Raw genomic sequence first — 22,529 nt, forward strand, 5'->3', positions numbered from 1 at the left:
TATAATTTAAGCTGATTAAAAATGCTTGTTTGTGCAAGTGATTGGCTATCAAACTCCTGATACTTTTGGATCTTTAGTATTTGTGACATTAGTGTTACTTTTATTTTTATTTTTTTAAATTTATTTATTTTATTTTTGGCTGCGTTGGGTCTTCATTGCTGCGCACAGGCTTTTCTCTAGTTGGCGGCGAGTGGGCTCTAGAGTGCAGGCTCAGTAGTTGTGGCGCACGGGCTTAGTTGCTCTGCGGCATGTGGAATCTTCCTGGACCAGGGCTCAAACCCGTGTCCCCTGCATTGGCAGGTGGATTCTTTTTTTTTTTTTTTTTTTTAATTTTATAGCTACTTTTATTTTTATTTATTTATTTATTTTTGGCTGTGCTGGGTCTTCGGTTCATGCGAGGGCTTCCTCTAGTTGCGGCAAGTGGGGACCACTCTTCATCGCGGTGCGGGGACCGCTCTTCATCGCGGTGCGCGGGCCTTTCACTATCGCGGCCCCTCCCGTTGCGGGGCACAGGCTCCAGACGCGCAGGCTCAGTAGCTGTGGCTCACGGGCCCAGCCGCTCCGTGGCATGTGGGATCTTCCCAGACCAGGGCTCGAACCCGTGTCCCCTGCATTAGCAGGCAGATTCTCAACCACTGCGCCACCAGGGAAGCCCGGCAGGTGGATTCTTAACCACTGCACCACCAGGGAAGCCCTAGCATTACTTTCATTAGTTACTTTTTTATAAGTCATTTATTAGGGGCACACTTTCATCTCTACTACATGTATTTCTTTCTTTCCCTTAACTTCTCCCCTTATGTTTCTTTTTTTTTTTTTTAATTTTTATTGGAGTATGGTTGATTTACATTGTTGTGTTAGTTTCAGATGTACAGCAAAGTGAATCAGTTATACATATCCACTCTCTTTTTGGATTCTTTTCCCATATAGGCCATTACAGAGTATTGAGTAGAGTTCCCTGTGCTATACAGCAGGTTCTTATTAGTTATCAATTTTATATATAGTAGTATGTACATGTCAATCCCAATCTCTTGATTTACCCCTCCCCCCATCCCCTGGTAACTATAAGTTTGTTTTCCATATCCATGACTCTACTTCTATTTTGTAAATAAATTCATTTGTACCCTTATTTTTAGATTCCACATATAAGCGATAACATGATATTTGTCTTTGTCTGACTTACTTCACCCAGTATGACAATCTCTAGGTCCATCCATGTTGCTGCAAATGACATTATTTGTTCTTTTTTATGGCTGAGTAATATTCCATTGTATATATGTACCACATCTTCTTTATACATTCCTCTGTTGATGGACATTTAGGTTGCTTCCATGTCCTGGCTATTGTAAACAGTGCTGCAGTGAACATTGGGGTGCATGTATCATTTTGAATTATGGTTTTCTCCAGGTATATGCCCAGGAGTGAGATTGCTGGGTCATATGGTAGTTCTATTTTTAGTTTTTTAAGGAACCTCCCATACTGTTCTCCATAGTGGCTGTACCAATTCACATCCCCATCAACAGTGTAGGAGGGTTCCCTTTTCTCCACATCCCCTCCAGCACTTACTGTTTGTGGACTTTTTGATGATTGCCATTCTGACCGGTGTGAGGTTATACCTCATTGTAGTTTTTATTTGCATTTCTCTAATAATTAGTGACGTTGAGCAGCTTTTCATGTGCTTTTTGGCCATCTGTATGTCTTCTTCAGAGAAATGCCTATGCAGATCTTCCGCCCATTCTTTGATTGGGTTATTTGTTTTTTTGATATTGAGCTGCATGAGCTGTTTGTATATTTTGAGATTAATCCCTTGTAGGTTCCTTCATTTGCAAATATTTTCTCCCATTCTGAGGCTTGTCTCTTTGTTTTGTTTATGGTTTCCTTTGCTGTACAAAAGATTTCAAGTTTAGGGTATTCCCTGGCAGTCCAGTGGTTAGGACTCCCATGTTCTCACTTCTGAGGTCCTGGGTTTGATCCCTGGTTGGGGAACTAAAATTCCACAAGCCATGTGGCGTGGCAAAAGATTTTAAGTTTAATTAGATCCCATTTGTTTATTTTTGTTTTTATTTTCACTAGGAGGTGGATCAAAAAAGATCTTGTTGCAATTTATGTTAGAGAGTGTTCTGCCTATGTTTTCCTCTAAGAGTTTTATAGTGGCTGGCCTTACATTTAGGTCTTTAATCCATTTTGAGTTTATTTTTGTGTATGGTGTGTTTCTTCTTTCTTTAAAAAACATTACTACATTTCCCTCACATCTGCCACTAGCACTCAGAAGCCCTTGGGCATTGATGCTTGTGCTTCAGTCTGAAGACTTGTTTTATCTGAAATTGTACTTGATAAGGATCTGTTCCACCATGTCACTGAGAATGGATTCTGACAGCAAAGTCTGCAGAAGTCTTAAAAGATGAAGCAACTTACTTTATATTGCTTCTCAGCCAACTTGACTATACTTTAAAGATTTTTCTTCATATAACTTGCAGTGCAATCATGGGGTATCTTAGAAAGATAGTACTTTTAACTATTTACTTTTAGCTATTAAGCACTATTAATGATAGCATAGAATATATGTGCCTCATTTAAGTACTCATCTGAAAACTCCAAATATTTCACTTACAAGTAAACAGTTCCTCAAATAAGTAGCATTATGAGAAATTAATACTGTATATTTATTCTCAAGTCCTATCCTGGACCTTCTTCATACTCTTCATGAGCTCCCTGGGTAATTGCAGACTCTCCTCTAGTGCCATCTCTATCTGTGTTGCTCAGTATGGTAACCACTAGCAATATGTAGCTATTAAAATATAAATTTCAAATTAGTAAAATTAAAATTCAGTTCTCAGTCACACTAGTCACATTTTAAATCTTCAATAGCCATATATCACTCATGTCTATCATATTAAATAGTGCAGATGTAAGATGTTTTTTCCATCATCACAGAAATTTCTTTTGGATGGTACTATTCTGCTTCATTTTAAATCAAAAAGAACTGGAAGAACAAGTCCAGATGTCTTCTTAGAGCACCAGATCTCTCTTATCAGAGTACCTTCTGAGTACATCTACTTGACAACTCAAACTCCACATGCAAAATTATACTTGTCATCTTTGCTGCAGACCTGCTCCTCTTATATTCCTTGTCTAGAAAATGGTACCTCCACCTACCCACATATTCAAACCAGAACTTTCAAGTCATCCACTCCTCCCTTTTTCTTACCTCCTTATACAAGCAATTGCCAAGTCTGTTTTTTTTTTCCTTTTTCTAACCCATTTTCTATACAAAAACCATGGTGATCTATCTAAAATATGTCTGATTCTGTCATACCTCACGTAAAACACTTTAATTATTCTTAACTGTCTTTAGGACAGTCTAAACTCTTTAACATGCTTTCCAGGCCTTTCAGGATTTTGTCTCTGTTTAGTAGTGCTTTAGCCCCATCTCCTGCCAAGCTCGGTTCCTTCTTCCCCTCATTTCCACCTCTACTGGACTTCAGCTATATTCTCCTTGGCCTTTATATCTTCTACCCTCCATCCACTTGACAAATCCCCTAACTCTACCTCTTTCATCTAGCTAACTTCTCCTCATCTTTCAGAACTCAGTATGGACATCACTTCTAGGAACTGGATTAGGCATACCTTTCAGGGTTCCTGTAGCACTCTGAACTCATACTTAGGGTGGCATCTACACATTTAATTATAATTGCTTACCTAAACTTTTGTATTTGCCATTAGACAGAATTGTTCAGAGGCAGTTACCTAGTCTTACTTATTGCTTTGTTTCCTGTCGTTAATGCTAGGCACATAGTAGGCTCTCAGTATTAGTTGACCAAATATTTCTAAGGTTATTACAAGCCTAACCTTCTAGACGCCTGAGAAATCACTGTTTTATATTTGACTTGGGGTGTTTCTTTTTAACCTATTTAAATTTTAAAAAGTTACTTAACGTGTATTTTACAAGGGTCAAGCACAGTTGTTACTTCAGTGTATACAGCAATGAACAAAATAATAATCCCTGCTCTCATGGAGCTTACATTCCATGAAGAAGACAAATGATAAACAAGATAAATAAATAAAATCTAGAGTATGTTGGTTAAAATGGCCAAGGAGAAAAATAAAGTAAGGGAAAGAGATACAAATTATGAAAGAGTAGTGCAATTTAAAATAGGTTGGCCAGGGAAAGCTTTCCTGGGAAGGTCACAAATGAGCAGATTCCAAAAGGAAGTAAAGAAGTGGCCCATATGAATATCTGAGGTAACAGCATCCAAGGCAGCAGAAACAGCAAGTACAAAGGCCCTGAGGCAGGAGCTAGCCTGATTTGCTTGAAAAACAGCACATAAGCCAGGGTAACTTTAGTAGAATGAGCAAGGGGGAGACTAAGAAGTGGTGAGCAGGATGAAGTGTCTGTGTCATATGGGGCCTTATAATCATTTGTAAGGACTTCTACTTAAGTGAAAGAGTGAGAAGCAGTTGGAGAGTTTAGAGCAGAGAAGTGACAAGATCTGCCTTAACATTTTAACAGAATTACTCTGGTTATTGTGTTGAGGATGAACTGTAGGCAGACCAGTTAGGAAGCTTTTGCAGTAATCCAAGCAACAGATGATAGTAGCTTAGGCTTGAGTGTTAAAAGTGGAGGTGGCTGGAAAGTGGTTGAATTCTGTATAAAGTATAAATATAAATAGGAAAGAGAAGGTAAGTGACCTGAGTCCTGAGGTACTCCAGCATTTAGAAAGTCAACAAGATGACAAGCAAACAGTAAAGGAGACCAGAGAGGTAGGTGGGAAACGGGAGTAGTATCCTGGAAGCCAAGTAAAGAAAAGTGTTGCAATTGTTGCTGATAAATCAGATGGGGAGTAGAATCAACCATTAGATTTTACAAATGTGAAGGTTATCTGTGACTTGGTAAGAGTAGTTTAGGAGAATAGTTGGAGGTAAGGCCTAACTGAAGTGAATTCAGGAGTTTGAGGAGAGAAATTGGAGATAGGAAGTTTTTTGAGTAATTTTGTTATAAAATGAAGGAAAGAAAGAAGGCAGCACTGGAGGGGAAAGTAGGGTCAAGAGAGGGATTATTTTTAATACAAGAGAAATAATTGTAGAGTGATAGAAAAGATCCAGTAGAAGTGAGAGGGCAGAATTCCAGGAACAGGATCTTCAAGAAAGCCAAAGGGGTTAGGGTCTTTTGTACAAACAAAGGGTTGGCCTTGGCAAGGAGTGTAGTGCTTTGTCCATAGGAATGGGAGACAAGTTAGAGTTTATGAGCACAGGTGCTGGTAGTTGTGTAGATGCTGTAAGAGGAGCTTGTGGAGCTTCTCTTCTGATTGATTCTAGTTTTCTCATCAAATGGGGAAGTAATCAGCTGAGAGTGAGAGCAAGTGTGGAGAAAAGAAAACATAAGAAATAGTCACCTGGAAGAGTAAAGTCCATTAACTGAGAGCAAGGGGGAAGGATAAGGCAGGAAATAATTGTCTAGGCCACAGGGAAAGAGAATGGATCAGGGAAACAGAATGTGATTGCTGGGCAGCATTAAGGTCTCACTGGAGTTTCATAGTGATCAATTTAAAGTGTATTTTTTTCCAGCTGTGTTTTAGCTGCATGGTTGCAGGCACAGATGCTGTGACAAGGTGATTTAACTAGGGTTGCAGTTGAGCCAGACTGCAACAAAAGAGAGTGTATGCAAATACGTAATGGTACTGATTGTCATGGATTTTAAAACACATAAGGAGGGAAGTAGTGTTTGCTAAAGGCCTCAATTGTTTATATGTGATAAGCAAAGCTTAGTCTAGTAACTAAATTGTGCACCACCAAAAATTTTTGTTTCAGACTTTGTAGAATTCATTTGGGATCCCTTGTCAACCTCACAGACAACAAATTTAATAACACAGAGCAGAATGATTCTTGAAGAACATTCTACTTGTGAAAATGAAGTTATTAGTAAAGGCAAACAGGTAATAATTTCTAGAATTATGAATTTCTTGATATATTTGTAAATTAATATAATTTATTATAAATCTTTGTTTACAGAAGATGCAGAAGAAGTAATTATCAGAAAACTATTTAGGGAAAAATATTTAGGATTGACCATTTTTTGCTCTTTATAATTAATAAGATGAAAGGATACACCTTGATATTTCTGAACATTCTTACAGGAATGGTAATGCTTATAAAAGGATACACATACATTCAATAAAATCCAGATTATTACTTTCATTCTTATTAGCTTATTTCTCTCTGTTCAGTGGTCTGCTTTGTGTTCTCATGGCCCAGCCAGCTGTCTTTCAGGTTTGTGAATATACATTGGCCCTGCAGAGACAAAAAGGCATAAATACATTAGTGCAAATTCATTCCTTCTAAAAGAAAAAAAAACTAATTACCTTTGTTTTTTGGCAAAAGTCTAGTAGTATTATGACCTTACTTTAACAATGATTTTAAAACTAGGCTAACATTTATTATATTAACTAGTTTTCTATAATCTGCCAAAGTTGAGAACAGTAATCTCTTTGAGGATTCAAGCTTCAATAGGATAGATTCTCATCTTAGCATAATTTAGAATTGAGTTTCACTGAACATAAGACATAAAGAGGAAGGAACTTTTTAGAGGCTCTGTTGAGATTGTTGAATCTTACTCTTATTGTAGTACTCTTTTTTATCATTCTGTTTGTTGATAATAATATTGTATACTCATGCAGTTAAATAAGTAAACCAATTTTATGTTGAGTTTTAAGAGAATTAAGAGAGAGATTGACAGACTGGAGGGTACCCAGAGTGGAATAACCAAGGTGGTTGAAAAAGCAAGGAGACATGTCATATTCATATTCTGAACACCATTAAGTTTTAGCACTTGGAATTGCTGTCATGAAGGAGGGAAGCTGTAAGAAATAAGAGGGAGAATAGGGATACTAGCACGATTCTGCCTTTAAGAAGCATGTTATCTTAGAGGAAACAAGATGTACATAAACTGTTATTTCAAATAGGAAGTAAGTGGGAGTGACAAGGAACACTTGTTTATCTAATTCCTACTATGTACTAGACACTCTGTTAGGTCTTATTCCTGTATCATCCCACTTAGTCCCAGCAATCCTATTAACAACGGTGACAGCTTAATCTTACAGTTGAAGAATCTGAATCTTGAAAAGTTGTTCACAGTAAAGCCTTGAGTCAGAACTAGGATTTGTACCTTGGTTAGTCTTACTTTAAAGCCCAGGCTCATCTCACTGACCACATTGCCTCCCCATGAGTGGCCCAGATAAAGGGCTATGAAACCTCAAAAGAGAGGCAGGAGAGAGAAATTACTTTCTGCAGTGAAAGAATTTTTGTTAGATGTGGCATTTGAGCAGGGACCCTGAAGGAAGGAATAGGATTTGAACAGTAGCAACTGATGGAGTAAGGGCATTTTCCATTTACCTCCAACAGGATAAAAACATGTGAAAATCATGCATGAATTAGAAAGATTCACCTTAAAAGAAGATGTGCATAGAGATAGTGTTTATATTTGAAGAAGGAATAGATTTATTCTGTGTTGTTATAAAGCATAGAACCAAGATTAGTAGGTTAGAGCTACAAGGAAGCAGCTATATAATCCTGTATTTGCTCTCTATGTGGGATTATTTAATTATAGCCCAAATGTAAATAGTGCTTTGCCATTTTTTAAACACTTCCACATTTTCTCATTTGATCCTGACAACCTTGTAAAATGTGTTGACTTTTATTGCATTTTACAGGTGAAGAAGCTGGGGCCCAGAGTTCCAAGTCACTTTTAAAAGATAAAAGTGGCAGACCCAGCACTTTGTAACCACTAAAGTCTTTCAACCGTGTTATGGATTCACTCATGAAGTTTTTATACTGGTAATTTTAATTCTGGAAGCCCTCCCACTCTGAATGTTGAAAATGGGGTCTTTGCATTCGTAGGAGACTAGAACTACATCAGGACTTTTCAACTTTGGCACTCTTGACATTTGGAACAGATAGTTCTTTGTGGGAGGCTGTCCTATGCATTAAGTTCCCCTGGCCTCTACTCACTAGATGCCAGTAGCACTCCCCCGTCTTGACAACCAAAAATATCTCTAGACTTATAAAATATTCTGAGGCATGGCAAAATTACCCCTACTTGAGAATCAGTGTACTATGTAATATTCCAGGTTAGTAACACAGTTTGCCAGTGAGCTCACTCAATTTTTTTCAGTGATATTTAAGAATTGAAGAGAATGAGAAAGGTTCCAGAAGAACAAGTCAGACAGCATAGTTCCTGATTTTGAAGTGAAAAGCAAATGATTCTGTAAACTAATGTCTGGTGAGAATAGTTTTGATTCTGGTTAATGTTCTAAAATAGATTATTACAGAGATGGATTACAAGCACTTAAAATAAGAAAGCAGTGTTTACTGTAATCTTGCATTGATGGGGTTCCTAAATACAAACAACTGTTTATCAAAGCATATTCTTCCATATTATCTCAGTTACTTTCACTGATAAATAAGGAACTGTACAGGTACAGTAGATAATGTATTTAAATATGTTAAGATTTTCTTATAGATCAAATGGGAAAAGATATGGTATAGTTAGATATAAAGAAAACTGGTAGAGTATACCTAAAGAATACTGACCCATAGGGCCAGAATCTTCTCAGCTTTGTCCTGTTCAGTATTTTTATTGAACTGGATGAAGATGTAAAATACATGCTAATAAAATTTCTCAATGCTGAAAGCTAGGAATTCTATCATAGATCTATGGATAATAGAATTAGAATCCAAAAGAATTTCAAAATACTGAGAAAATGGACTGACTCTCAAAACATAAAATGTAAAAGGAATATACATATGTCCTACCATTGTGTTCAAAAATTCAACTGCATAAATAAAAGATGGGAGAGGCACAGCTTTGAAGCATCATAGGTAACACAGAGAGGGATTATAATCAACCGTAAACCCAATATGAGTCAACAGTGTCACTTGAGTAGCAGAAAGACTAATGGGAGTTCATCCTACTAGGTGTCTGCTCTTTTGAGTAAAAATGTTGTATGTGCTTTCCTCACAAGTAAGACTTCCCTGGGTATTTTGCATTTAATTTTAGGTTAAAGTATATTAAATGGAGAGTGTCTAAGATGGTATGGGAAAGAGAAAATGTAGAAAAGTGAGATATCAATCTTAAACCTGAAGAGTTTTCATATGGAAGGATGATTAGATTTGCTCTGCATGATCCTGAGAAGTAAACCAGGACCAACGTATGGAAGGTGTAGGGGAGAGAAGTTTGTTTCTCATTAACTGAAATATAATAGTCAAAAGATGCCCGAAGTTATGCACAGCCTCAGGGGATAGTGCAAAGGTTGGTTGACCGGTTAGTGGAAATGTGAAAGTGACATCAGATGAATGCTTAGATAGATTAGTAGTTTTCAGATTTCTTTTTCTATCCACAGAAACTTTTTCAAATAAAGTCTTACACACCCCTGTACACAGACACACACAAAAGTAATGCTGCTCTTGCTGTGGTGAGCACCTACTCTCATTCTCCCCTGAGGGCCTCAACATCTGCCCATGCCACCCAGGATTATCACTATGGATATGCAGAGCATCATAAAAACTACTAGCTAGAGCTTTTAAGTGCCTTTTCAGAGCTGTTTTAGAGTCTTTATATAGTGCTCGCTTCAGCAGCACATATACTAAAATTGGAATGATACACAGATTAGGATGGCCCCTGTGCAAGGATGACACACAGATTCGTGAAGCATCCCATATTTTTATCATGTGTGTGAAACTTTTGAAAATTGTAAAGCATTGTAGAATTCAAAGAATCTTTCAATAAGAAAATAATAAAATAAAAATAAAGTCTATATACAGAAGTGTGTGTAGTTGTTAAAACTTTACTCTTTAGAGAACTTGTTTTTTCCACCAAAGATATTTTACTACTTGGAAAAGTTAATGAGCTCCGAGTTATAAAATATGTGAATTTAAGTTTTCTTTTGTTTTAAACAATTATTTGGAAATAATGGCAACTTACAGAAAACTCTCATGAATAAAAATAGCATATTCATAGGCCTTTTACCCAGATTGACCTGTCGTTAATATTTTGCCCCATTTGCATTAGTATTTGCTCTCCCATTAGATATACACACACACACGATTTTTTTTCTCCTGAACACTTTGAGAGTAAGTTGCGTATTTGCTAAGGATAGTCTGTTACATAACCATAGTACAGTTAGCAATTTCAGTAAATTTAACAGTACTTAATCTACCATTCATATTCTACTTCTGTCATTTGACTCAATAAACTCCTTTATAGCATTTTTTAGAGAACTATTTTTAAGAAAAATTAATATGGAAATATTTATCAAGGCTGAGATTCAAAATCATTTACATTAAGTGGAAAAAAATCAAAGCATAATTGTATTTTGAAAGAATTCAAAATATTTGAGAGAGTAAAAGAAAATTGAGTTTTTATTTGTTTTTAATGTTAATATTGATATGCAGCCATTTGAGGAATATGTTACAGATATTTAAGTGAAAAGAGAAACAGGACTTCAGTTAGATATACCGTTTATGAAAAAATATATTTGGTTGAATTCTACATATATGAGTAACTTGCTTAGTATAGGGTATATGACAGCTTAATTCGTGCTACACACATTGTCACTGACTTAAAAAAATAACTTTCCCTCTAGTATGTAGTATGCTGTTTCCCTTTTTCAAATATGGATTCCTTTTTTAAGTGTAAGACCAGTATCTTATTATAGAAATTTTTATCCTAGTACAAAGACTGATACCATTGTAGGATATTTTCAGCCTACCTTTTATTTCAGAATTATAATACTAATGGACATGTACACTCGTATCCTACTTCTTCCACTTAAATATTAAACATTTAAATTTGCATGTTACTACAGTCTTCATAAACTTTAGCTAAATACTTCATGCACTGGATGGACATAACATGTCCTTAAAAGTTCCCATGATTCAATGTTTTGGTTATTTTCAATTTTTGATATACAAACAATAAAATGAGTTTGCCAAAGTGAATATACTATGTCAAAGGATATTGACAAACCAGTGAAGAAACTGTATTTAAAAAGCATCTACAAATCAATAAGAGATAGAACCTAATTTAAATTAAAAAAAAAAAAACAGATATGTAGACAAGCAGCTTAATTGGGTACTTTGCAAAGGGGCATATCCAAATGGTAAATAAGAATATGAGAAGATGCTCAACATCACATTACTCAATAGGAAAATAAAAATTAAAACATAATAAAATATGACTACATACCAGAATTGCAAGCATTTAAAAACCCTAAAAATACCAGGATTTAGTAAGGGTGTAGAGAAACAGGATTTCTCATACATGGCTAGTGGGAATATAAATGGGATACCACTGTTTCAGAAAACAATTTGGCGTTCTGTACAAAGTTGAACATATAAACATGAACTGTATTCCAGCAGTTCCATCTCTACATATATCCATTAGAATTGTATACCTATGCATACTAAAAGACATGTTCTACAAGAAGTTTTATAGCAACATGATTCATAGTAACCCCTAAACTGAAGACCATCAAAATAAATGTTCCATCATGCAACAGAATATTGTGCTGCAGTGAAAAGGCACCAACTACTGCAGCATGCAACAACATGGATGAATGAAGTTCTCTTGTACCTAACTGATAGTTATTTTAACACCTAAGTCTGTGAGTGTGTACAAATTTGCACTATTCTGTTAAAATTGCTTCTTTTGGTAAACACATTTCTACCTGTAACTATCAGTGATGCTTTTAATTTTTTTTTAAAATAGGATTTACTTAAACCCATTGTTTCAAGAATGAAGAAGGCAATAGATGATGATGTTTTTATTCCTCTATATCCAGAGAGGTAAGAGTTGCTAATTTCTAGATTTTATGCAATAGTTATTCCTGCAATACAGATTTATTTAAGAGTGTAATGTAGAAGAAACTAACAGTATTAAGTGGTTTCAAAACACACATACCTATTAAGATGCAAATTGAGATTTCAACAAATATTTTTCAGTCACCTTTTATATTGCCGTGTATGATGTCTGGCACTTGGACATAGGTTTTAGGGGTTTTTTTTGGTTGGGGGTGTGGTTGTTTTTTAATGATATTCCTAAGAACATGACAGTTGGTATGGCAGAGTGGTTAGAAACACAGATTCTGGAGCCCAGATTCACCATTACTAGATATTTGACCTTGGGCCTTTCTGCGCATCAGTGTCCTTGTATATAAAATTGGGCATTAAATTAATGCCTGCCTCACAGGACGTTGTGAAGATGAAGGGAGTGCTCAGAACAATGCCTGACACGGAAAGCCCAGCATAAGGCCTGGAACATCACTGAGGGGCCAGAAACTGCATCTTTGAATTCTATATTTACCTTTAAATGATCAAACAAGTAGTATTTGATACATATTCTTATATTTGCTAAGAAGGCATCAGTTATAGTAATGGACCATGAACTGAAGCTGTAGAGTACTTACAGGATGGAAGAGCTGTATGGAAAGAAAAGAAAGGAACTTCTAAGCTTGCTAGTTAATGTGAATCCTGAAGAGATGCCTGCATGTAAAAATTCCCCCCCAGTAAGGTTTGTAATATTTTAGATAAGTAATATAGTCCCATGGTTAAAAAGTATGAATGTGTATTTTAAAATTTTGCTTATGTTTAAAATGAAAAGTCTTACTCCCTCCCATTCCTGACCTCCATCCACCCAGTTTTTGCCCTACCTTCTCTGGACACATACATGCATGCAAGAATGCTCAATGTTGGTAAATTTTTATACCTTTTCAGAATTTCTTTATGCAATTAGAATTAAATACTTATAGAATTTTAATACTTACAATGCAATTAGAATTAATCTTATTTTCCTCTCCTTTTTTATATATTTACTTATGAAGTAAGTATATTGTAGTCATAACCATTGTTTTGTACCTTACTTTTTTGACTTAGTACATCTTTGAGATCTTTTTATGTCGTCACATAAGTTGTTTCCTCAGTCTTTTTTAAGCTGCACAATATGCCATTATATAGATGTACTGTAATTGATGAGCATGTAAGCAGTAAACCATTACTAACAAGGTTGGGAATAATTTTATGGACATATTATTTCTGTACACGTGGAAATGTATCTGCAGAAGGCATTCTCAGACATGGATTTATTGAGTCAAAAGTGTGCATGCATTTGTAATTTTAGTAGATATCACCAGAACACCTCCCTTTATATTCTGTTAAAGGCTTAGTTTGGTTGATTTAAAAAAAAAAAAAAACCATTCAGTTTTTTAAACTCTGTTTCTGAAAGTTGAACAGTCATTTGCATTTTCTTCTTTCTCTTTCTTTTGCTTCAAATTAGTGCTGTAGAAAACAGAATGTCACCACATTCAAAGTTCCAAGAAAGACAGTTCTGGTCAGGTCTAAAGGTAAGCAGAAAACGGCAGAAATAAAAATAATTGTTTTTATTTTTTAAAAAGTTTACTATAGAGTGAAGATCAGCAAAATTCTGTAAAGGACCAGACAGTAAATATTTTAAGCTTTGTAGGTCATATGGTCTCTGTTGAACTGTTCAGCTCCGCCACTGTAGTACAAACAGTCATAGACAATATGTAAACAAATGAGCGCATGTCTTCGGTTCAGTAAACTTTACTATCATTTAAAATTATAAAAACCATTCTTGGGACTTCACTGGCAGTCCAGTGGTTAAGACTCCACGCTCCCAATGCAGGGGCCCAGGTTTGATCCCTGGTCAGGGAACTAGATCCCCCATGCCACAACTAAAATAGCCTACATGCCACAGTCCCACGTGCTGCAATGAAGATCCCTCATGCCGCAAATAAGACCTGACACAGCCAAATAAATAAATAAATATTTTAATACATACATAAATAAATAAATAAACATTCTTAGTTCACCAACTCTACAAAAACAGGCAGTAAGCTGTATTTAACTCACAAGCCATAGTTGTCTCACCCCTGGTCTAAACGATACAGGATGAAGTCGGTGCTAAGTCAGTGGCAAAGGAAGGTAAGGAAAAGACAGATTCAAAAGATATTAATTTCGTGTGAACAATGTAGGGTTCTAGTCAAGTTTTTGACTTTGGCAACCTGGTAACTTATCATGACATTCTTTGAGGGCGTTGGAGGGGTTACAGGAAGAAGAAAAGGTTTGGGAGGAGAGATAAGATCTGTTTTGGACATGGTGAATTTAAGATATCTATGGGACAAATGGAGGCAATTGGATATATGAGTCTGAATTGCAGGGGACAGATCTGAGCTGGAGATTTGGGAGTCAACCACATATAGGCAGTATTTGGAGGCATGGTCATGAATAACAACCTCTGAGGAGATTGCATGAAGCATGAGAAGAAGGCTAAGGATAGACCCTTGGGAGATAGTGAGATAAGAGGTGGGCAGAGAAAATGGAGTCTTCAGAGAGGCCTTAAGAATGAGTTGTGAAACTAAGAATGGTCATAAGAGAGTGGCATCAGGGAAACTAAGTGAAGGGCTTTCAAGAATGAAGACAGAGTGTTAATGCCACTGAAGAGAATTGGAACAAAGACTGAAATTTTTTTACTGGATTTGATGATGATAAGGTAATGGGTGACCTCAGCAAGAACAATTTTGATAGGGTGAATCAATACTTGTCATGTGGTTGAGTCAGGAAAAAGGCTTTTCATGAAGAGGGAGCAACATCAAAAATGACATTGTGAAAAGGCATTGCATATTAGTACAATTGGATGTAGTTTAGCACCTAGCATGATAAATATATTACTGGAAAGAAAGTGGAAGATACCATAAAATTCACAGAAAGATCTGCATTAGAGGAGGGAAATGCAACCCATGTTACTTTTATTAGATTTTCTTAAAAGTATTTTACCCAAGGTATCTCCAAAGTCACAGATTATTATTAATCTTATTTTCTATATTAGAGCAGTGAGGTTCTCAGGTTTGATTGATTTCTCAAGGTCACACATTGGTAACAGTAGCACTGGCTTTAACAGCAGTGCTTTTATGAATCCTGAGGTCCTGCGGTCTTGTATCTGATGGCCCGAGCCTCCAGGAGAGTATGGATTGAGAAGGAAGATTATTGATCAGGAAAGGCTCCAGCAAGGTAATTTGAAATAGATTTTGAGCGGTTGTCCTAAAAAAATGAAAATAGGATGAACAAATATATGGAGGTTGGAAAGAATCAAGTGTTTATTCAGAAATGTTTTCTGTTGATTCTAAAATTGACAGTTCCAACAGTGCCAATTGTAGTGAAAGCTTAAAAGAGTTTGACCAACTTTTTATGTTTGTTGGATACTATTACGGTTTTCCTTTGGAGAAAAGGTACATAGTCACTTGACATTTTATTGTGTTTTAGCTCTTCCGCAATATTCTTCTTTGGAATGAACTCCTCCCGGAAGACACCTTGCAAGAGCTAGGACTAGGGAAGCTGCTGAATCGTTATCTTATTATAGCTCTTCTCAATGCCATACCTGGGCCAGATGTTGTTAAAAAGTGCAACCAGGTAAGTTGTATAGAAACTGATTCTAATTTTATCATTTTTAAAATTTAGTTATTAAAATCAATTTTGTAGCAAAATAATTAAAATTGTGGTACTCACATTAACAAATTAATTTAACAGACTAGAAACCCAGAAGAACCCAGTATTTAAAAAAAGTATACTGGTTAACTGTTTACAAAATGAATGTTAGATCCTCACCTCTCACTACATACCAATGTAAATTACAGGTAGGTGAAGTAAAGAATTAAGTGTAAAAATATGAAACTATAAAATATTGTACTAAGAAGATAAATGACTATACCTGATGTTAAGGGAGTCCTTTCTGAACTTAAAAGCAAAAATGGTGAGAAAAAATAATAGATTTGACAAAGATATAAAACTTCAGTAAATCAAAATTGTATCAGGATTATTTGATTATTGTTAAAACTGGAAGATGGGTTCATTGGGCTCACTATACTTATTCCTTCTCCTGTTGTTTATGTTTGAAATTTTCTATAACGAAAAGTTAAAAAGAAAGTTGAAAAACAGAGAAATAAGTTACAATGCATAACGAGGATAAGTACCCACATTTTTAAAAAGCAGTAAACAATTCAGATATTCTTACTGAAAATGACCAAAAGACATGCAACATGGTGAATTGCCTAATTCACCAAAGAAAGAATATGCAAAGATAACTTCTGAACATGTGGAAAATATTAACAGTACTAATAATCAGAGAATTGCAAATAATACACTAAGGATATTGTTTTTACCTGTTATGCTGGCAAACTTTTTGCTGTTATTTCCATTATAATTCCCAGTATTGTCATAAGCACAGGGAAACAACAGCCCCACATCATTCCAGGGATACCATTCATCTAGAACGTGTGGAGTGGCAATTCTGGGAAATAGTTTCTGCACTGTGGAAAGAGGAATACAACTCTGGAGACTATTTTGGAATGATTGATATAAAACCTTTAAAGTTTATACCCTTTTACTTAGCAGTTTTACTTCTAGGAAATTATCCTATGTTAAAAAATCAGACGTGCATAAAGGTTTCTACATACAAAGAATATTATTGTAGCATTATTTATAATAGAAGACAGTTGGAAAGAATCTAAATGTCTAAAAACATTAGTGTCTATCCATAAGATAAAAGTCATGAGGAAAATTTTTTAAGAATGTGGGAAAATATTTACATCCTTAAATAAATGTTTTAAAAATATAAATATATATGTAACGTTATTTAGCAGTTCCTAGACAACCTCCATTTTTCTAGCTGTGGTTTTTATTTCATGTAGTTTTTTTTTTTTTTTTTTTAAGTGGTAATGTCGTCTCTGGGCTGCTTCAACTTAATTTATTTATTTATTTTTGGCTGTGTTGGGTCCCCGCCTCTGCGCGAGGGCCCTTTCCAGCTGCGGCAAGTGGGGGCCACTCTTCATCGCAGTGCGCGGGCCTCTCACTATCGCGGCCTCTCCCGTTGCGGAGCACAGGCTCCAGACGCGCAGGCTCAGCAGTTGTGGCTCACGGGCCCAGTCGCTCCGCGGCACGCGGGATCCTCCCGGACCAGGGCTCAAACCCGTGCCCCCTGCATTGGCAGGCAGACTCTCAATCACTGCGCCACCAGGGAAGCCCTATTTCATGTAGTTTTAAACTACATTATCTACCAGAAATTTCAATCATCATCCATCCTATGTGTCTTTCAGGTTTCAGTTTAGTTCTCTTTGACCATAGGCTCTACTATACAGAAGTAAGGAAGAGGATATATGACATTCTTTCCACAGCTTGTGGCCAGAAAACCAGGCCAAGACAATGTGTTTATAAGTCCCAGGATCATTTATGGAAAAGCTAGATAGTTCCTTCAGAATTTTATTGAGACTTGTGGTACAAAACAAGGGGAAAGCAAGTGCAAATGACATTAAATTCCAAGCCAGTAAGGGCTGGTTTTTAAACTTTAAAAAGATACAGTTTGCATAATAAGACTTATAGGACTTTCTGCCTTAGGCAATCAGTTTGTCTGTATTTTTTCTGGATAATTGAAAAAGGTGATTAAAAAATAGGATAAATCATTTTCCTCAACTGTGTTCTCAGTGTTGACCAGTCAGATTTATTTTAGAAAGAGTGCATTCCAGAACTTAAATTTAACGTATTTTATAATATATATATGGTGCAACTTTCTACTTTCTAGAAGTACGTACTGATCTTGATCTTACCAACTATAGCAAAACCAAGAATTTCTTTAAATAGTATGATCTCAGATTTTTCCTTGCTCCCATTCTCTCTCCTTTTTAAAAAAAATTCTTCCTTCTGCTATGAGGAAGTTTTTCTTTTCTTTTTTATTTTGTTAACATTTTTCTTTTTTTCCAAAACTTTTCCCCAAATCATGTATTACCTTTGGCATGATGATGATAAGTGTTGTTTGGGGTTTTTACCCCCCAAAAGAAAAAAATGAATGCACATACATTGACTCTTTATGCTGCCATGGACATTTAAAGCAATGTATTAAATTACAAGAAAATCAAAGCCATAATTAATTTTTTTCACTCAGTGTATCTTAGAATGACCTTGATTTATTTGTTCATGTAGATTATACACAAACTCACCCAATTTCTTACTGTGAAATCATATTCAATGTACCTATTTTATACAGTTGACCCTTGAACAACACAGGTTTGAACTGCATGGGTCCACTTCTACGTGGATTGTTTCAATAAATACATACTAGAGTACTACACAATCCACAGCTGGTTGAATCCTTGGATGCAGAACCACAGATATGGAGGGCCGACTGTAAAGTTAATACACTGATTTTCAATTGCGAATGGGTCACTGCCCGTAACCCCCTGCATAGTTTAAGGGTCAAATGTAGGTATGTTAACTAAAAGTGTTTTGTGTCTACACATTTCTGGTGTTTAGTTATAAATGTTTTGTACAATGTAATCGCTCAGGAATACAGAGTATTGAAAGTAGCACAAGTACTAGGAAGTATTTATAAAGAGTAGTCTATTTTAAGCTCTCAGTATCAAAATATGATTTTTTTTAAAGTATAAAACCTTGACAAATAAAGGGGAAATTCTCAAAAGTTATTTAACCGTGAACTATAAAATGGAAGAATAATACTCAACCAACATGAGTACTATGAGGATTAAATGAAATTATATTAGCTAAAGTCCTCAGATAATAATTGTCATTATTAAAAATAATGTGTTTTGATTATCAGATAGCAGCATGTTTACCAGAAAAATGGTTCCAAAATTCTGCCATGAGAACATCTTTTCCCCAGCTAGAAAACTTCATCCAGTTTTTACTGCAGTCTGCACGTAAATTATCTACAAGTGAAATCAGGTAATGCATATTTTATTTGTACCTCCATAAGCATAGTTTAGGGTTCCGTTCTCAGCAATTTTTAGAAAGATTTGTACTTTACTTTTAAAAATCTGAGACTGTCACTGAAGAGTTAGGAGATATTTTCATGTATGACCTTTAGAATCACTCGGTATTTTATATTCACACCTCATGCATATTAGTTCATATTTTTAAATGTAAATCTCTTCCAAAATAAGCACTTCCAGAAAACTGTATCACAGGGGAATTTAAAATTAAAACTATAAATCAAAAGCCTCTTAACAAGCATGTTTTTAATGTCTTCTTAATTTTCCTAGCCATTTCAAAATCTCAACATTTGTTAAGTACAGGTCTGCAACCTGGCGTTTACCCAGCAGTAGCTAGATCTCCGTTTTGGATATCTCATTCACAGCACTAGATGTTTAAGGACTTAAATACAGTGGTATTCTGGTAAACCACCTCTCCAAAAAGAAAAAAAAGTTATAAGCTCAAATTGTAGCATTTGATGATATCTGTGGATAAATACTGCTGCCAGGATAGCCCATATAAGCTGCTGGTAGCAGTAAACCACAACTCAGATTCCTGATAGATTTGCTCTGTGCTTTTCTCCTTTTTTATAGTCATTCACATTAAAATTTGCCAGAATACATCCACTAATAGTCTGTATTGGAACTTCATGATTATGTGGAGAAGGTAGCATCTAAATATTTTATGCTATTTTAGATATTGGCATACGGTAAAGTTTTTGTTTCAGATTAACTACTTATGATTCACTGTGCCCTTACACATTGCATTTCTAAGAGGGAAAATGCTTTTTTGTTGTTTTTTTTCAGGGATGAAGTCAAAGAAATAATTCTTATTCTGGTGAAAATAAAAGCTTTGAATCAAGCAGAATCCTTCATAGAAGAATATCACCTAGACCATCTTAAATCAGTAATTAAAGAAGTTTGAGTGAACTTTATAGGAAAGTACTAAAATGAGGTTTTAATATAGTCACACTTGGCTCTTTTGCTTGGAGAAAGAAGAAAAAAAAAAAAAAAGTGTTGCCACTTCTTTATTCCCAGTAATGGAGGGGAGGATTTGCAAAACCCGAAAAGCAAGGACTCTGTCTTTCCATTCCTTCCACCTTCTACCTTCTGGTATCATGAAAGGCTGCACCTTTTTTTGCAGTGTTTGCAGGAATTAGACACACAGGAACAGTAAGAGTTTAACATATTTCCATTTCCATTTGATTTTTCCATCGACTTTTCCAGCTTAAGAAAGGAGTTGAAGGAAGCTTGTTATAGCTGTTTTGGCTTTGGTTGGTCTTCTGTCCTGAACCATAAAAACCTCTTTTAGTTCTCTTCATTTTAACTATCTCTGTTTACAAATGAGTTTAAATGAAAATCTTAATCGTGATGAATTACTTGTTAAGTATTCTGATTAAGGCATTTTAGGGCTTTTGATAACTAATGCTTGTCAAATTGTTCTTCAGAAATGTGTACCAATGTATTGTACCAACAGAAGTCTAAGGAAGGCCAATGAATCTCTACCAGCGATAGGTATTATCAGTTTTTTTTAACTCATTGGCACTTAATAGGTGAAAAAAATCTTATTTTAATTATTTGTTTTGGCTATTAGAGAGTGACTACTTGTTTTTTGGCCATTTGTAATTCTTTTTGAAATATCTATTCATCTTTTTCTTATGGATTTGTAAGAGCTTTATAATTTAAAGATACTGATGTTCTGGGAATTCCCTGGCATCCAGTGGTTAGGACTCTGCACTTTCACTGCCAAGGTCACAGGTTCGATCCCTGGTCGGGGAACTAAGATCCCGCAATCCACACAGCACGGCCAAAAATAAAAACAAAAACAAAACAAAGATACTCGTGTTTTGGCTGTGCTATGTTATAGTTTCCCTCATTTGCCATTTTCTTTAAATTTGTGTATGTTTTTGGTGTACTAAGTTATCGCTTGTTAGGTAGTTACTATTTTTTGTTGTGTTTTTTTTGCCATTGGTGGTAGGCCTAGACAGGAAACAAGTATTTTAAATATTCAGCACAGCGACTTCCCTGGTGGCGCAGTGGTTAAGAATCCACCTGCCAATGCAGGGGACACGGGTTCAATCCCGGGTCCGGGAAGATCCCACATGCCATGGAGCAACTAAGCCTGTGTGCCACAACTACTGAAGCCTGCACACCTAGAGCCTGTGCTCTGCAACAAGAGAAGCCACCGCAGTGAGAAGCCCCCATGCACCACAATGAAGAGTAGCCCCTGCTCACCGCAACTAGAGAAAGCCTGCGTGCAGCAACAAAGACCCAATGCAGCCAAAAATAAAAATAAATAAAATTAATTTATTAAAAATAAATAAATATTCAGCACATGTGATTCATTTTCTAATAAAAAATTTGTGTGATTAAGAAAGTGAGGCAAGGTCATTGAATCAAAAGGAAATTGAGGGACTTCCCTGGTGGTCCAGTGGTTAAGAATCCACCTTCAAATGCGGGGGACTCAGGTTCGATCCTGGCTGGGGAACTAAGATCCCACATGCCATGGGGCAACTAGGCCTGTGTGCGGCAACTAGTGAGAGGCCCTAAACAAAGAGCCCCGCGTGCTGCAGTGAAGACCCAGCACAGCCAAAAAAAAAAAAAAAGGTTCTTTGTGGCACTCTCAATAACTATAAAATAAAAACTTTGAAACATGCTATGTGTATGAGAATTTTAAAAAAATTGAGAACATTTTTCAAAGTGAGTTTACTGAAATAATTTCTGTTAGATCTATTTGTTTAAATAACTTGAGGGCCATCCTAAATGTATTATGCAAATTGTTGCCCAAAAGATAATCAGGAAAAAATTGATTATGTGTAGGATTTGAGCATGTGGCCTCTGACATTATCACCCCTAGTTTTGAAGCTGCATGTAATTTATTTTAACAGGTTGGTGTGTGATTTCTACTGCAGTGAAGACTCATGATTCACTGGTATGAACAGTTTTTTAAAGTTTATTTTGGTTACACAAATTATGAAGAGTAGAATCTCATCTAGAAAATTCAAGCCATTGCTAAAAAGGATTTAGCATTCTTACACAATTATTGTTCCCAGAGGTAACTGCTGTTTTCATTTTGTTATCCTTTCCGACTTTTTCTCTACTTAAAAAGTACGTATGTGTGTATACACACACACAGACCTTTGTTTTTTATGTAAATGGCAGATACTTTATTGTATATGAAATTTGTAACTTTTTTATTGTTAAAGTGTACATTTGAAATTTCCCTATAATTTTTGCATTTGTAATTAAAGGTGTGTTAGATGATCCCTTACATTTTTAACTTGGGCAGAGAGATTTCTCTTGATTTTTGTAGAGTGGAAAATATTAGAACTGCTTTTAAAACTAAATTGATTTAAATTCCCAATAGTTTTCAACTAAATTTCATTTGCTTGCAGTTTGAATCTCAGTATTTTTATGCATCATATACTATATCTGAGGATATTCAAAAACATTTGTGGGGCTTCCCTGGTGGCGCAGTGGTTGAGAATCTGCCTGCCAATGCAGCGGACATGGGTTCGTGCCCCAGTCCAGGAAGATCCCACATGCAGTGGAGCAACTGGGCCCGTGAGCCACAACTACTGAGCCTGCGCGTCTGGAGCCTGTGCTCCGCAACAAGAGAGGCCGTGATAGTGAAGAGGCCCGCGCACCGCGATGAAGAGTGGCCCCCGCTCGCCGCAACTAGAGAAAGCCCTCGCACAGAAATGAAGA

At 36.0% G+C, this 22,529-nt stretch overlaps 1 protein-coding gene across 4 annotated transcripts in view; it reads left to right on the top strand.

The window, feature by feature from the left end:
• The window catches only part of GCFC2 (GC-rich sequence DNA-binding factor 2), a 73,719-nt gene extending 52,557 nt beyond the window's left edge, over positions 1-21,162 (top strand). For 2 of the 4 annotated variants that reach the window (XM_082356967.1, XM_082356968.1), the window contains exons 12-17: positions 5,806-5,930; positions 11,759-11,835; positions 13,322-13,388; positions 15,328-15,474; positions 18,671-18,795; positions 19,629-21,162. In XM_082356967.1, coding sequence (XP_082213093.1) covers positions 5,806-5,930; positions 11,759-11,835; positions 13,322-13,388; positions 15,328-15,474; positions 18,671-18,795; positions 19,629-19,746 — 659 coding nt within the window. In that variant the 3' untranslated portion in view covers positions 19,747-21,162. Of the gene's footprint in view, positions 1-5,805; positions 5,931-7,703; positions 7,828-11,758; positions 11,836-12,457; positions 13,272-13,321; positions 13,389-15,327; positions 15,475-18,670; positions 18,796-19,628 lie in introns of those variants that run through there. The other 2 variants (XR_014234846.1, XM_082356969.1) reach the window with 2 other exon arrangements.
• Positions 21,163-22,529: the final 1,367 nt, after the last annotated feature.

Source organism: Balaenoptera borealis, assembly GCF_965194805.1.
Source record: "Balaenoptera borealis genome assembly, chromosome: 15".
Lineage (NCBI taxonomy): Eukaryota > Metazoa > Chordata > Mammalia > Artiodactyla > Balaenopteridae > Balaenoptera > Balaenoptera borealis.